The sequence below is a fragment of the Macrotis lagotis genome, chromosome 2 (assembly GCF_037893015.1).
Source record: "Macrotis lagotis isolate mMagLag1 chromosome 2, bilby.v1.9.chrom.fasta, whole genome shotgun sequence".
NCBI lineage: Eukaryota > Metazoa > Chordata > Mammalia > Peramelemorphia > Peramelidae > Macrotis > Macrotis lagotis.
In genome coordinates this window covers 187,459,520-187,470,925 of record NC_133659.1, presented here as the reverse complement: position 1 = coordinate 187,470,925, position 11,406 = coordinate 187,459,520, and the positions used below count along the sequence as shown (strand labels likewise).

General features: G+C 37.7%; 1 protein-coding gene across 1 annotated transcript; it reads right to left on the bottom strand.

The window, feature by feature from the left end:
• Window positions 1-415: 415 nt before the first annotated feature.
• LOC141511335 (keratin, type I cuticular Ha3-I-like) lies at window positions 416-8,383 on the bottom strand. The gene is made up of 7 exons (XM_074220556.1): window positions 8,036-8,383; window positions 6,231-6,313; window positions 5,485-5,641; window positions 3,296-3,457; window positions 3,076-3,201; window positions 1,962-2,182; window positions 416-852 (listed from the first exon to the last, which is right to left on the bottom strand). Exons 1-7 carry the CDS (start codon window positions 8,381-8,383, stop codon window positions 714-716), a joined length of 1,236 nt encoding a protein of 411 aa, XP_074076657.1. The 3' UTR covers window positions 416-713.
• Window positions 8,384-11,406: the final 3,023 nt, after the last annotated feature.

Genomic DNA, 11,406 nt, shown 5'->3' with positions numbered 1-11,406 from the left:
CAATAGCAATATTCATTTGGATCAATGACAGTAGGAGAGACTGCTAAAGTCTGACATCAATTCATATCATGACTATTTGTCTGGCATTCCAGAGCTTCCTTGCAGGTGTGTTCAAAGTGAGGGAAACTATGACTAATAAATCTTACTAAGAGAAGTTGCAATTCACCAGAGTACCTATCCTGTCAGATCAGGGAGTCTCCTGCCCTTTCAATGCAGTGCCTAAGCTATCTTCGCAGCCTGTACTATTAATGAATGTTATTCATAATGAAGCTTGCTTGTAAACCCAGAGCAGTGAGTAATCCTCTGCTTTCAAGTGGTTTTTCATGAAATACAAACATCACACATTTTAGAAGGAATGAATATACATGAGAATCATCAGTGCTTTGCAAGGGTAAAAGTTTATTAGGATGATGACAAGGGAACTACAAAGAGAGAAGGAGAGGTTGAAGCAACAGAAGTGACCATAGGACCCAGTCACACTTTCTGAGGTGAATGATGCTCATTTATCTGAAGATCAAAGACCTCTAGGAACACAAGACCTGAATTGTAGCATTAGCAAATTCTAGCCCCCCAGGAAGAGAATTTATGTGCATTTCCTCCTATTTCCCTGGATTCTACTATTGACAGGATACAATCGCTATGAGAGGAGACCGGTCCAAAACTTGAAAGTAAATGATTCTCTTTCCCTCACCTATGGGGGGATACTGGGAAATTTAGCGTACAAAGGAATTACAAGGGCCACAACGGGACCGAGGAACACAAGGTGTGCAGGGGATACAAGGATTGCTGATTGGGCAGGGGCCAATGGGCTTGCTGCAGGCGTTGGTTGTAGCACAGGGATTGCAGGGAAGCCTGGGGAGACAAAATCATGGAAGTGTTATTATGAGGATCTTTTTCTCATTGACAAGTACAATGTGCACCCCAATTAAAAAAATATACATGTGTATATATGTGTGTGTGTACACATATAAATATATGTATTCACACACACACACATATATACATGCACAGATATGTATATATATATATTTATTATATACATAATATATATACATAAATATTGTCAGTATATTCAGAGTTAGTCCTAGAAAAATCAAGGCATAAAACTGATAATCCAGACTTTTCTCTTTACCTAATTAACTATCTCCCCTATGTAGTGGGGATTTAGCACATGCCTAGGTATCTAAAATGGCATCACTCACTTGGAAGGTACCATTTAATGCAGTCTAAGTATTCATCAAACTCCTATTATAACTTTCAGTTTAGAGAACTGGTCTTAAAGTTGAGAAGAGCTGGGTTCAATTCCTACCTCTAATATATATTGTCTAGGTAACCCTGGATAAGTCACTTAATTTCTCAGTGTTCAAAGAAATTATTTAAGACTATATAAAATGCCAAAAAGGTGCTGACCTGCACCAGTAAAGGAATGTCTTCCCCAGGAGGACCTTACACAACTGAAATCACAGGACCTATCATCATAGTTTTAAATCTGTGAGAAACCTAGGAAGCTATTGATGAAACCAAGGCATAGAAAGGTTAAGTGGTTGACCCATGATCACACAACCAATGGATGTCTCTAAAGCATCATTTGAACCCAAATCTTGATGATTACAAGTTCAATGTCTTATCCAGAGTCTTATCAACTATAATTTATAATGGGACTCCTCAATGATAAAGACAACCAAAAGACAACCAAAATTGTCATTTTCTTCAGAAAGAGAAAATGCCTTCATCACAGTGAATGATAAGAATATTTTTTTAAGTTAACTAAATTGAGGGAGAAGAGCGAATAATGTGGACATTTGCTTCCCAACAACATACCATGAAGGTCCATACAGACAGATTAGTATTTTCAAGTTTGGGAGAGGGAAATACCTACTCTTTGGTCCCATGCTACATTTTAATTATAAAATCCCCTGATTTGGAAATGCCATAATGTGGTTCTTCCCAGGATGACTTACTTGCAGTCCTCACTCTCCAGCAGGCTGCGGTAAGTGGAGATCTCACACTCCAGTCGTGCTCTGACATCCAGAAGAACCTGGTACTCTTGGTTCTGTCTCTCTAGGTCACCCCGGATCTCAGCCAATTGGGACTCCACGTTTGTGATCATATGCTGTACCTGGGACAGTTGGGAGCTGTAGCGGGCCTCAGTTTCTGTCAGGGTGTTTTCAAGAGAATTTCTCTGTGATAACAAAAAGAATGCCAGACATGTCACATTTTTTTCAGGGCCGTGTAAGACATTCCAAGACTGCCACCCAAAGTTTCACAGTCAACTCATAATCATGACAAATAAGAATAAATCAAATGTCCACTTGTTGATATTATTTATATTTCTATCTACATCCATTCAGGGTATTTCTATTCTCTTTAAGATCAATTACAAGCTCTTTCTGTTTACTATTTAATGTCCTCCAGAACCTGCCCCCCCACCTACTTCTTCAACCTCATTACCTAATATTCACCCACTGCTTGATCCAGACAACTTGGTCTTTTTTCTGCTTCAGTACATGATACTCCCTCTGGCTCTCCCCTTTGTATTCTTTCTCACCTGTACCTCTTAAAATCCCCAACATCCTTCAAGGTTCAACTCAAGCCCCACCTTTTCTACAACAAAGGTTTTAAACTTTTGTGTATGAACCAGGCAAAGTCTATGGACCCTTTTCCAGAATCATGTCTTTAAATAATTTGAGGGAAATCATGAATTTCAGTTAGAGGTGAGGGAAAATAAAAATGTGCTTTTTTTTCACTAGATTCAGAGACCCTTGAAATTTATTCCCAGACCTAGTAATTGATTCTATAAGAAGTCTTTCCTGATCCTGTCCAATTGCTAGCACTTTCCCCTCCTCAAAAAATAATATTTTTTATCTACTCATATATGTTCATGTTATTTCCGCTAATAGAATGCAAGCTGCTTGAGAGGAGAAACTATTTCATTCTTTATCTTTTTTTAATCCCTAGCACCTAAAAGATTGCCTGGTGAATTGTAGGTGATTAATAAATGCTTGTGGATTCATAGATAGATTACTTGTTTCATCTAGAACCATAAGGTGGACTCAGAGCCAAGGAGCAGCTCACCAGGTTGTGCTGAGCCTGTAGTTCAATCTCCAGAGCATTGACAGTGCGTCTCAACTCAATGATTTCTGCCTGGCAGTTCTGCAGCTGTTCAGAGCTGGACACCACCTGCTTGTTCAATTCTTCTGTCTGAAAGAGAAATCAGACTTGGTCAGGAGGTGTGGTGACATAGTCAGTAAAGAAGAGCTGACAATGAGTCAGAGGAGCTGAAATAGAGCCTCACCTGAGTGATGAACCATTCCTCCACATCTCTACGGTTGTTCTCCACCAGGGTCTCATACTGACAGCGGGTCTCATTCAGCACTCTGTTCAGGTCCACAGTTGGGGCAGCATCCACCTCCACATTAAGTCTTTCCCCAATCTGGCATCGTAGAGTATTGACTTCCTATGTAAATAAAAAAGGAGGGAAGGCCAAACAGAAATAAGTCTGCTCATAAAGTCTCTTGTGGGAGCATTATTAGAAGACACATTAAGTTTTCCTTTGAATCAATAATTAAACTTTACATTCTTTGGGATCATAGAGCTTGAGGAAAATGCTAATAGCATTTACATTGACATTTAAGGTTTGCAAAGCATTTTTCACGCAATGCATACAAATATCCACACAACCCTACAAAATGGGTTCTTTTATTGTACTCCATTTTACACATGGGAAAATAGGTTAAGGATAGTAGACACAGGGGGTTAAACCATTTGCCCAGGATTACTCAGCTACTAAGTACCTAAAGCAAGATTTAAACTCAACCCTTTCTGACATCAGTATTCTATCCACTATGCCACCATCTATTTGTCTTATGAATAAACATAGGGATAGAAGACTGACCCTATGATTTCCTTAATTTAGGGAAATTCCAGGTAATGAAACTCCATCTACCCATACAGGTCAGCAGCCGATCTTCAAATTATAGCCTCTAAGACTCTTCTAGAGTCTGAGTTCTCTACAGAGTTCAAGTACCTGAACTGACAATAAGCCACTAGCTCACTTGCCCAAGGTCCCTCTATATATGTCAAAGACAAGACTGGAAACTGGGTCTTCTTGAGATTAAGATTGACTATCTATTATAATATACCAGAATTAATTCCTTTCCATTACTATCTCCTTCTCTTCCTCCTACTTTTCCTTATTGCTGTCTTTGCCACCATCACTATCCTCAACTTCATTATCACCTTTATCATTAGTAGATAATACTAATAGAAAGAAGACACACTGGGCCTGGGAAGTCTGGGGAGTCTAGAGAGATCTGGATTCAAAACTTACTTTGGACAACCATCTTTGTGGGGACCCCTTTTGAATTACCTCCCACCTGTTCTATATAAATCTTATATGTACATAGTTAATTAGAATATAAGTTCCATGAGGTTAGGAGTTGTGTTTTGACCTGTCCTTGTGTTACCAGAATTTAACAATGTATAAAACATTTTTTGTTGCTCAGTAATTTCTACTGTGTCCAACATTTAATGATCCCATTTGAGGTTATAATAGCAAAGTTATCAAAGTGGTTTGTTATTTCTTTTTCCAGCTCATTTAACAGATGAGGATACTGAGGCAAATAGGATTAAGTGGCTTGCCTAGGATTATGCAGTTTATTTCTAAACCTAGATTTAAACTCAGATCTTCCTAATTCTAGGCCCAGTGCTCCATCTACAGCGCCACCTAGTTGCCCTTCCTGACTCATAGCAATTGATCAATAAATGCTTGTCATGGGATTAATCCTGAGTAACTCTGAACTTTGGTTTCTTCACCAATAAACTGGGTTTAATAATGTCTGTAACATCTACCTTTTATATATCAAACACTGTGGCAATTTTCCAGTATTTACTGTATTAGTTATTATCATTGCTTTTGATAGCAAACATTTATTGCCTATTTCCTATGTTTCTTAATAGTGCTTTTCTAATTTTTCTTCTTTACAAGATCACTTATCCAATTTTTAGCCACAGCATTTAGCCAGGGACTTCAGACTAAGATTTCATGATTACTAAATTCAAGTTAGTGATGGTGTGAAACAATTGACTGTCTCCTACTCCTCAAAGAAGTCTAGCTGGTCTCTGAACTGATGATTCTGATGCTAAACTCAATGGGTTCCATAAAACTATTGAGGATGTTTGCCTTTATGCCAAAAGAATAGAGTGTATTAATCATTTTCTAATGTACTCCTCATGGATATCCACTGTCTTTTTCCTTTCTTTGTATCCCTAGAACTTAATACAGTGCCTTTCCCATAGTAGATAGTTAATGTTTAATGATTGATAAAATCAAGGATGATTTCTGAGCAAAGAAATATTCACTTTCTCGGGCATAGAAAATACATTTCCTTCTACTCCTTCTACAATCTGAATCCCTATACAGTCTAAATAGTCAGACTCCTTTCTCACTAATTAAGACACCTAGGTCTAGAGATTTCCCCTTACCTGCTCATGGTTTTGTTTGAGACTGAGCAGTTCCTCCTTCAGGGACTCCACCTTAGCCTCCAGGTCAGACTTGCAAAGGGTTAACCCATCCAGGATCCTACGCAGACCATTGATGTCAGCCTCCACTAGCTGGCGCAAGGACAGTTCCGTCTGGTACCTTTAAAATGTGACAGGAAGTCAAAGAACATGCAAAGAAAGCAAAAATACAAAGAGGAAGTCTCCATGGCTCACAAACCAGTCTTCTAGGTCACATGAGTAGGCTACAGAGTCAGAAAATACTGGTCAAAGAATCTTCATCTTTTGAGGGTTGTAAATCACTGACAGTCTAGTGAAGCCAATGGAGTTCCTTCTTATAATGCAGCTTCATCCCAATTAGTGTGAATAATGAATCTCATAAAGAACTCTCAAATTCACACTATCCAAAGCTATAATTATGCAAAATGTGGTAATTGGTTTAAACCCAATTGAAATGTGTAATATAAATTTGAATAATTTGACCACTTTACAGAGGATTCATTATTCTCACTAATAAGGACCTAACTCTCATATTTTTGAAATGCTTAAAATAATATCATAAGATTGCGAAGGAAAAAAATTTAAGGAGGTTTATAAGCTCCAATTAAAAACCCTTAATGGGAATTAACCATCCTGTCCCTATCTAAATACTTTTAGGGATGGGGAATTCACCACATGTTAAGGTCACTTATTAAGCTGATGGGCAAAGCATGCTATTCAAAAGTACTTACTTGGTTCTGAAATCATCAGCAGCCAGTTTGGCATTGTCAATTTGTACCACCAATCTAGTATTTTCTGCCTTGGTGCACAGGATCTGTAGGAAAAAATAATTGTAAGCTAAATTTTGTTTAGAAATAGCACTTTGTTTCTTGAAAAAACCAACTATGTTCCTCTGTTATTTACAAAAATAATGAAAATGAGAATGTCACATTTCCAGTTCAAATTCTCTGTTTTTCATAATCCATTAGATTTTAAATTCCTTGAGGTTAGGAACTTTTATATTCCTGATGCTTAGGATAGTGCCTTGCAGATAGTAGGTGCTTAATAAATAGTCTATTGATTCATTGATTATTCAGCTTCAAGATTAAAGTAATATGATAGAATGGAAAGAATATACTTCATTGGGAGTCTGGAATCCTGTGTTCCTGATTTTGCCTCTAGTTATCTCTGTGACTTTTTTAGGTTTCAGAGGTTTTTTTTTCAACTTCATAAAGGGGGAGTAAGAGTAGATTATCTATTTTTCCAAATCTAACAGAAGACCCAAGTCCTCTTCCCATTCAGAGACTTATAACATGTCTCACTTACTCTTCTCTCTCTCTCTCTCTCTCTCTCTCTCTCTCTCTCTCTCTCTCTCTCTCTCATATTAGATTACCTCTAGCCTCATACATCCAATCTCATAGGAGAGTGTTTCTCTCCAAGAAACAGTTAGAATTCCATGATGCTTTCTCTCATCCATTTCTGCTATAAGGAGAAAAGTCTACCCCCTCCCACCCAAGAGGATAAAGGAATCAGGGCCTCTGAAGAAGACAGGACTCATTAAAAAGGGAGTGTGGCATGATGGAAAGATAAATTTAGGATCAAGATACAGGCCTGAAAAAGATCATAGATTTCACCTGGTTCACCCTCCTGACTTTTCAGAAAAGTCAACTGAGTTCCAGGAGAGTCAGTGACTAACTTTCGAAGTCCATATTGATGAAAGAACTAATTTTAAAACCCATTCCTGAACTTCCTTAGTTATGTAACCCTGGGAAAGTCACTTAGCCACTCTGAAATCCAGTTTCTCCCTTTATAAATGGAGATAATACTGTCTGAAATATGTATCTCATAGGGATACTGAAGAGATCAAATGTCTACACCTATTCTAAAGCTGCACGTCAACTACAGACTCTCAATGTTGTTAAGTCTATGGTTCTGTGTCATAGCCCCTTTGGAAGTCCAATGAAACCTAAGAATCTATTATTGGAATAATGTTAAATGCATAAAGTAAAATACATAGGATTGTCAAGGAAACCAATTATATTGAAATGTATTCAAGCAGAATAATAATAAAACAAATTCAGAGGACTCCAGTTAAGAATCCATCATCTAGTACATCATAAATAATAGCTAACAATTTACAATGGATGAATTATTTGGGTCTTCAGACAGGTACCACTGACTTAGATCATCTTTTTTTTTTGCAAGGCAAATGAGGTTAAGTGGCTTGCCCAAGGCCACACAGCTAGGTAATTATTAAGTGTCTGAGACCATAGATCATCTTTTATTAATGAAACTGCTATAAAATTCACAAAGTAACACTGGACCAAGATAAAGAAATTCCTGTGGATTTTTAAGTGAGATAACACATAACAACAAAGTTGATTAATATTTAAGACCCTGAGTGATTCTCTTGGCCCTGTTGACCCTACCTGCCTTTCCCAACACCAGTAAAGCTTTCCTCAAACTCTCTTAAATGCAGGACTTTGGATAATTCTGCCTGCCTCTCTTGTCCATACAATTGATGAATGAACTAGTTGAAATATCCCATCCAACTGACCTTTTGCTGGAGTTCCTCAATGACCTTGAAATAGGACTGGTAGTCTGGGCACACATAGGGGACCTGCTGTTGGCACCATTCCCGGATCCTAGACTCCAGCTCTGCATTCTCCTTCTCCAGCTGCCGCACCTTCTCCAGGTAGTTGGCCAAGCGGTCATTCAGGAACTGCATGGTCTCCTTCTCATTGCCATTGAAGGAGCCTTCACAGACCCAGCCACAGGTGCCCACATTGGCAGGGATGTTGCAAGCCCCAGGGAGGGTACAACCGTGGCAACTGGGAGGCAGGCAGGGCCTGGAGGAACAGCTAGTGCGGCAGCTGATACTGGGCAGGCAGCAGTTGTAAGGCATGATGAATTCAGCAATGTTCTCCAATGAACTGCAAAGTCTGCCTGTTGCCTGTTGTTTGAATCCCCTTCCTATGTCAGGTTCTCTTATATTGTTTCCTCAGTGGGTGTGGTCACAGTATATAGCATTTCCCCCTTTTTTCTCCTTTAGCAATGTTTCTGAAACACTTCTCAGTCTGTTATTTAATGACCTCACAAGAGTCCTTCACCTCATAAAAGGTTTTACTTGGGCTTCTTGCTAAGTCAGGACTCCTCACCAATTGAACTTTTTGGTGAAGTAAGAGCTTTATGGTTCATCTTCAAAGTGACCAAACCATCACTTCCCCTTATTCATTGGGTGTGGGGACCCCAAGGGACAGTTCTGGCTCATGGTGTCCCCAGTGACTGAGTTCAGAGCCTCTGGCTTTATACTCCATCATATATAGACTCTGGGCTGACCTCTCTTGACATTTTCTCCATTCAAAATCATTATCAGACTGAAAATTGGAAGCATCTTTAAGATGAAGCTATCTGAAAAAGTATTAAGTAGAAACTGGAATGTGTTGGTGGGGAAATTATTTTGGCCTAAGACCAGATGAGTTAAGGCCATCTAGTCCATCTCTATGTCTCAAAAAAAGTCAGACAAGAAGCTATACCCTAAGGAAGGGTGATGCAGTAGAACAACACTGGACTTGGAATCATACACCTGAGTTTGAATCTTGGCTTTGCCATTTATTGTCCTGTAACCTTGGGCAAATTGTTAAACTCTTTAGACCCCAGTTTCTTTAAATGGAGGGACTGAACTAGATGATTTCTGAGTTGTTTCCTAGCTGTCACTTGCTACCAGTGTGATCTTGGACATCACTTAATCTTTCTTAGCTTCAGTTTTCTGATCTATAAAAGAGGGAGCTGGATAAAATAATCTCTGAGGTATCTCTCAGCTCTATATCCTTGACCTCTGACCACTAAAGAGTCTACATTTATCTTTAGTACCTATTGCAGGAATTTGCATTATAAATTCTAAATGTATACAGACGAAAATGACTTGGAGGTACTGTAACCTAGTCATCTTTATTTTGCAGTTGAGGAAATTGAGATTCAGAGAGATTAATTGACTTGCCCAAGCTCACACAGATAGCAGATAATATATTGAAAATGATTCAGGTATCATGTAGTCCAATCTCCTCATTTTACAGATAGGAAACTGAATTCAGAGGTTGAACAAGGTCACCCAAGGCAGAGCCCTAAACCAAGGTCATCTGATTTCAGAACCATCACTTTTTCCACTGTCTTCCAGCTTCCTAAGACTTTTATAAACCTTAGCAAAGAAAGAATGATATAAAGCTATTATTCCATGAAAAATGAGCTGTGTATCATGTCAAATATGAATGGGTAAGATAAATTTAAAACTCAAACTGATTTTGTCAACAGAGATAATGCCATTTCTTATCAAAGAAGACAAAGTTTGATTCTACTCTAACAGAATAAAATTCTAGGGTCTAATGTAATATAATAAGTTAGAAGGCAATAGAGTAGAATATAATATAATATATGCATGAGTAATGTACAATTTATACAAATAAAGCTCCCTACTCATTGGAAGCTTTAAAAATAATGTTTAAAAATAATGTTTCATTCTACTAGAGGAAACAAAGCTGACCTCAGTTCTTCAAAGGGGAAATAATAATAATAATAATAATTTGTTTTTAGTCATGTCTGACTCTTCATAGCCTCATTTATGATTTTCTAGACAAAGATATTAAAGTGGTTTGCCATTTCCTTCTCCCAATCATTTTATAGATGAAACTGAGGCCAAGGTGGGTTAAATAACTTGCTCAAGGTCACCCAGCTAAGGAGTGATTGAGGCCAGATTTGAACTCATGGAAATGAGATTTCCTGACTTCAGGCCCAGAACTCTAACCACTGTACCACTTAGCTGTCACAATATTAATAATATAATAATAAATAACAATAATATTTCACAATAACTTTATGGAATAGGTGATATATTATTCTCTGCTTTACTGATGAAGAAACTGATGATTTGAGAGCTCAAGGAACTAGACTACAAATTACACAGATAGCTTTTGAGGCAGAATTTGAATCAGGATCTCAAATATCAAGTATAGCATTCTACTGTTTTTCCCCAGATTTCCTTTGTTATATTTAGAAAGGACAGAGACTTATTCTCCCCTGATCTATTTTTAGCCACACCATACAATACTAGTGTGAAAGATTGAAAAAGCATGATTGGTTTGTTTTTAACAAACACTTAAAATCTCATCTACACAAATGAGTACCACCCTCTTCAAAATAGTCCCTTTGGGAGGTGGACTCTGAATACAATGATGCTGCCATTGCAAGTCATGTTTATAATTACTCTCTTAGAATGATCTCCACAGCATATGGTATAGTCAATCCAATTCAAGAAACACTTATCAATAAAGCTATTAGTTCCAAAGGACTCATGGTATAAAATGCTATCCACCTCCAGAGAAGTGTATCTTGAAACACAATTTTTCCCTTTATTTTTGCTCCATTTTTTTTCAGGACAAGGTTAATGCAGAAATATGCTTTGAATGACTGTATATGTGTAAATGGATTTTCTTGCATTCTCCATAAGTGGAGAGGAGGGGGTGTAAGATAATGTGGAACTGAAAATAAAGATAAAACTTTAATTTAAAAATCAAACCTAAAAGATAAATGAATAATGGTGCCTGACATCAAAGAGCTTACACTCTACTGAAAAGCATATCCTCAGAAATATCAGTTTTTCCAAAACATGTTATTTAGAGCCAATCTTTATAAATGCAATAAGAAACCAAGCTAGTGGTTATTATTTTGGCTCAAGACTTATAAAATAATGAGATTAACTTTCTTGTATGACTTATAAAATTATTCTCCTTCAACTGAACCTTACTGAAACCAATCCCTGCATCAGGTCAGTTCAAATTTACCAAAGATGAATGAATTGAGATTAGAGGGCATTGGTTCAACAGATTTTTGTTGATTGACTGTTAGATCAAAGAATTTTAGAGTTGGAAGAGA

Coding starts and splice junctions, on each gene's coding strand:
- LOC141511335 (XM_074220556.1), bottom strand. CDS start 8,383: ATGCCTTACAACTGCTGCCTGCCCAGTATCAGCTGCCGCACTAGCTGT. Junction 5,642..6,230: donor GCTGATGATTTCAGAACCAA/GTAAGTACTTTT, acceptor CACATTTTAAAG/GTACCAGACGGAACTGTCCT. Junction 3,458..5,484: donor TCAAACAAAACCATGAGCAG/GTAAGGGGAAAT, acceptor TTATTTACATAG/GAAGTCAATACTCTACGATG.